The sequence below is a fragment of the Rhododendron vialii genome, chromosome 10a (assembly GCF_030253575.1).
Source record: "Rhododendron vialii isolate Sample 1 chromosome 10a, ASM3025357v1".
Taxonomy (NCBI): Eukaryota; Viridiplantae; Streptophyta; class Magnoliopsida; order Ericales; family Ericaceae; genus Rhododendron; species Rhododendron vialii.
In genome coordinates, this window is record NC_080566.1 from 12,438,909 (window position 1) to 12,442,967 (window position 4,059).

At 45.1% G+C, this 4,059-nt stretch overlaps 2 protein-coding genes across 2 annotated transcripts; both read left to right on the forward strand.

Moving 5' to 3' along the window:
- On the forward strand, nucleotides 1-1,227 carry LOC131303494 (uncharacterized). The gene has a single exon (XM_058330385.1). The coding sequence runs from the start codon at nucleotides 107-109 to the stop codon at nucleotides 578-580; it is 474 nt and encodes a 157-aa protein (XP_058186368.1). The 5' UTR covers nucleotides 1-106; the 3' UTR covers nucleotides 581-1,227.
- Nucleotides 1,228-1,947: 720 nt separating this feature from the next.
- LOC131302890 (uncharacterized) lies at nucleotides 1,948-3,184 on the forward strand. The gene is made up of 2 exons (XM_058329682.1): nucleotides 1,948-2,488; nucleotides 2,788-3,184. The coding sequence occupies exons 1-2, from the start codon at nucleotides 1,948-1,950 to the stop codon at nucleotides 2,820-2,822; spliced, it is 576 nt and encodes a 191-aa protein (XP_058185665.1). The 3' UTR covers nucleotides 2,823-3,184.
- Nucleotides 3,185-4,059: the final 875 nt, after the last annotated feature.

Here is a 4,059-nt window from a genome sequence, read left to right on the forward strand (position 1 = left end):
CTCTCTCTCTCTCTCTCTCTCTCTCTCTCTCTCTCTCTCTCTCTCTCTCTCTCTCTCTCCAAGCCATTTGACACTCATAAAGGGTGTAAAACAGAGCAAAATTAAGATGGCCAAAAAGGATGGGAAAGAAACCAAATACGCAAGATATTTCAAAGCACCCATTAGAGTCCTAACCAAGGCCAGGGACTTCTACGTCCAGACCATGTTGGATTGGGCGGCGCGTGGCGAGCAGGGCAGCGCAAGGGGCTACTGCGTCGACGTCCCATTCTACAATCCGCCCGGTACCTTGAATTTCGGCTCCGCAAAAAATTCCACCCAAAATGAAGATCTAACGGAGCTCGTGAGGGCTGCTTCAGCTCGGAATCTGAGCAACAGGGTCCAATCAGAGATTCTCCAGAGGCCGCGGCATGTGAAATTGCCGGCAGCCTCCAGGAGAAGCTTGCGGTGGACGAGGAGCGTCGGCATTGGGAGGATTGAGGAAGACAGGCCGTGTGAGTTTGGGCAAGAAGTAACGGTAGAGACAAGGCATGTTGAGTACGGAAGAAGCAGAAATTGTAGTGTTTCAAAGATGGCGGATTGATTACTTGCATCCAATCTTGTCCGGTTTGTCCTTTGGAGTGGGTCTATGAAGATGATTCGAACCGTTGTTGATAACATCATTCACGGCAAAATTTAAATGGATTGGGCGTCAATAGATACATGAGCTAGTCGAAGAAAAACGGGATGGTTCTAGTTTCAAATCATATTTCTTTGTTCATTTTTTCTTGAATGTACAAATTTGATCTACTTACGTCCTTACTGATATCCGACTAATCTTTTTTTTTTTGTTTGATTGATTTATATTTTCAGTGAATCCCACAACATGAACGGTTTATATATATCATGCATCTGTGTGGGTTCACTCGAAATCCTAGAAAGAGCAATATGGACCGGATTGGATGTGAAGGAACCACGAGGGGAACCTCCTCCATTGTGAGGGACTTTATTTTTTTTGGTTCTTGCACGGCCAATGTGAGGGACTCAGTACTCTCCAAGTTTGCATGTATTAGCGGACCGAATCAATTGAGATCCGTCAGAATAATTATAGGAGCAATCTCTTCCCATAATTCTAGGATTATTATTCTGTTTCCATAGTTATTGTTTCCTAGTTGGTTGTATTCTTTTCCTAAATATGTGTGGCTGTGTTCCACCAATTTATCAATGAGAATCAATCATATTTATCACAAAGCACCTCTTATCATGGTATCAAAGCAGGGTTCATGTTCTTGCTCTTTCTCTTTCGCATAAGACGACACACTGGAAGAGTACAGTAGTTTCAACCTTCAATCCATCTTTACAGACATGGTTGAGGCTCAAGAAAAGGTTCAGAAACTTATTTCTGATCTCTCTTCCCCTTATTTTCTTCATTCAGCCGACCACCCCCGTACCCCCCTTGTTGATATTGCTCTAACCCATACCAACTATGGGTCCTGGAGCCGTTCTATCACGATGGCCCTTTGTGCCAAAAATAAACTGGGTTTCATTGATAACACCTTACCTTGCCCCATAGATCCCGATATTCAACCCCTGTGGAAACGAGTTTCCACGATGGTTCTCTCATGGTTGTTGAACAGCATCAGCAACACAATTACTCCAAGCCTAACCAGTTGCCGCACGCTGTATGAACTATGGCGTGATCTTGAATCCAGATTCACTTAAGGGAATAATGCTACCGTTTTTAAAATTCAAAGAGAGACCACTCATCTTCAACAAGGTAATCTTGATATTACCAATTATTATATTGCCTTCAAAACGCTTTGGAATCAACTCGATGGGATTGATCCACTTCCGGAATGCACATGTGGTACCGCCACAGCTTGGCAAAAAAGGGTGTCGAATAAGCGTGTATACCAGCTTTTGATGGGAGTCAACGAACCGTATCATGTTCTTCGTACTCAGATTCTCGCCATGGATCCGCTTCCCGGCCTTGGAAAGGTTCATGGCTTGTTAATCGCGGAAGAACACACCAAAAATCCACAACCTATCATCACCACTCAGCCCATTCAAGAAGACTCGGCCATGGTGAGTCACAGGTTCCAAACTCAACACAATCAACCCAAAATCAATAGTGGACAACACCGAAATCCACCAGGGCCACGTTTTTTTCCGCCACCACAGCAGTCTCCATCCCGACGGCAACCACAACAATTCCCTTCGCCTGCCAATCCACCACGCCAACTGCACCATGCTCAGCCCGATACTTCATCCCGACCCAACAAAGACCCGAACGCTCACTGCACTCATTGCAACCGTGCAGGTCATTATAAGTCGGGCTGTTTTAAACTTATTGGGTATCCAGAATGGTTCTTCAATCGCCTCCCCAACCAATCCTCTGCCCAGTCCAATTATGCAGCGCAAACATCGGACATGGATTTCACTCCACGCTTGAGCCCCGCCGAGGCGTCCCAAGCCTATGGCTTTTACGATAATCCATCTGCTTTTTTCACTGGTAACACCCATTTATTTTCAAATGATTGGATTATTGATAGCGGTGCGTCCTCTCACGTGACGCCTCACTTATCACTTTTTACTTCTTATACAGCTACTAATAATATTTTGCCAGTTCGTTCTGCTTCTGGATCCACTCATGCCATCTCTCATATCGGAAAAATAATAGTCACCCCGTCTATCACCCTCTTTGATGTCTCGCATGTTCCTAGTTTTCGTTTTAATTTGTTATCTGTACAAAAGTTATGCCATGATCTTAAGTGTGTTGTTTTTTTCTTTCCTAAATTCTGTCTCTTTCAGGACCTCAAATCGAAGACTGTGATTGGAGCGGGTGAGGCACGCAATGGCTTATACTACCTCCGCACTTCTTCCTCTGCTGCCCTCACATCCCCAACCGATGACCCTACCCTATGGCACCAAAGATTAGGCCATCCAGCCTCTGCTAGCTTACCTTCCTTTTTACATTGTCGTTCCCCTAATAAAAATTCCCCTTGTGATGCTTGTTTGCGTGGCAAACATACTAGACTACCTTTTCAATTAAATTTCAATAAAAGTGTCGTCCCTTTTTCTCGTATTTTTGTTGACATTTGGGGTGGCTATCATACTCCTTCTACTTGTGGGGCTCGTTATTTTCTAACTATAGTTGATGATTGCACGCGTACTACTTGGGTGTATTTATTGCGTTACAAATCGGATGCCCTTTCCAAGATTCAATTTTTTATCAACATGGTCCAAACACAATTCAACACAAAAGTTAAATTTTTTTCGTTCAGATAATGGTTCTGAATTTTTATCCCGTCCTGTTCAAAAATTATTTCATGACCATGGCATTTTACAAGAGTTAACATGTGTTGATACCCCTCAACAAAATGGGGTTGCTGAACGTAAACATCGTCACATCTTAAATGTGGCCCGTTGCTTACGCTTCCAAGCCCACCTTCCCATCAAATTTTGGGGTGAGTGCATTTTAACAGCAGTTTATCTCATTAATCGCACTCCCTCACAAACATTGAAAAATGCCTCCCCGTATGAATGTCTTTTTCGTCGCACCCCCAATTATAAATTCTTGCGTGTTTTTGGATGTCTTTGTTATGCCCAGACATCCCGTGTCGACCGCGACAAATTTCAACCCCGCGGCGTCCCTTGTGTGTTTTTGGGATATCCTCCCCGCTACAGTGGATACCGCCTTTTTAACCTCGACACAAACACTTTTTTTATCTCTCGGGACATCACTTTTTTTGAGAATATTTTTCCCTTTCATACCCAAAGCCCTCATTATATTCCACCCCCTGCTAACCCATCCCCCAGTCACACTGACTTATACCCGATCGAACCCCTTCACTATCTTGACCCACCCCATCTCAATCCAACTGACAACCCCTCTCCTACATCAAACCCCGATCCCCCTCCCCCACCCACCCAACCGCCAGCTCCACCTCCTCCTACCCCACCACCCGAGCCATCTCCCAATCTGGAACCGACACCCCCAGCCGCCCCCTCTCGGCCTTCACGAGCCCATCGGCCTCCAGGCTACCTCCGGGACTACCTTTGCCCTACCCTTCCATCTGCCAC

Excerpts from the sequence above, each read along its gene's own strand:
- LOC131303494 (XM_058330385.1), top strand. The coding sequence starts at position 107 with ATGGCCAAAAAGGATGGGAAAGAAACCAAATACGCAAGATATTTCAAA.
- LOC131302890 (XM_058329682.1), top strand. The coding sequence starts at position 1,948 with ATGGATCCGCTTCCCGGCCTTGGAAAGGTTCATGGCTTGTTAATCGCG. Across the intron at positions 2,489-2,787 it reads TCCATCTGCTTTTTTCACTG|GACCTCAAATCGAAGACTGT; the intron begins GTAACACCCATT and ends TGTCTCTTTCAG.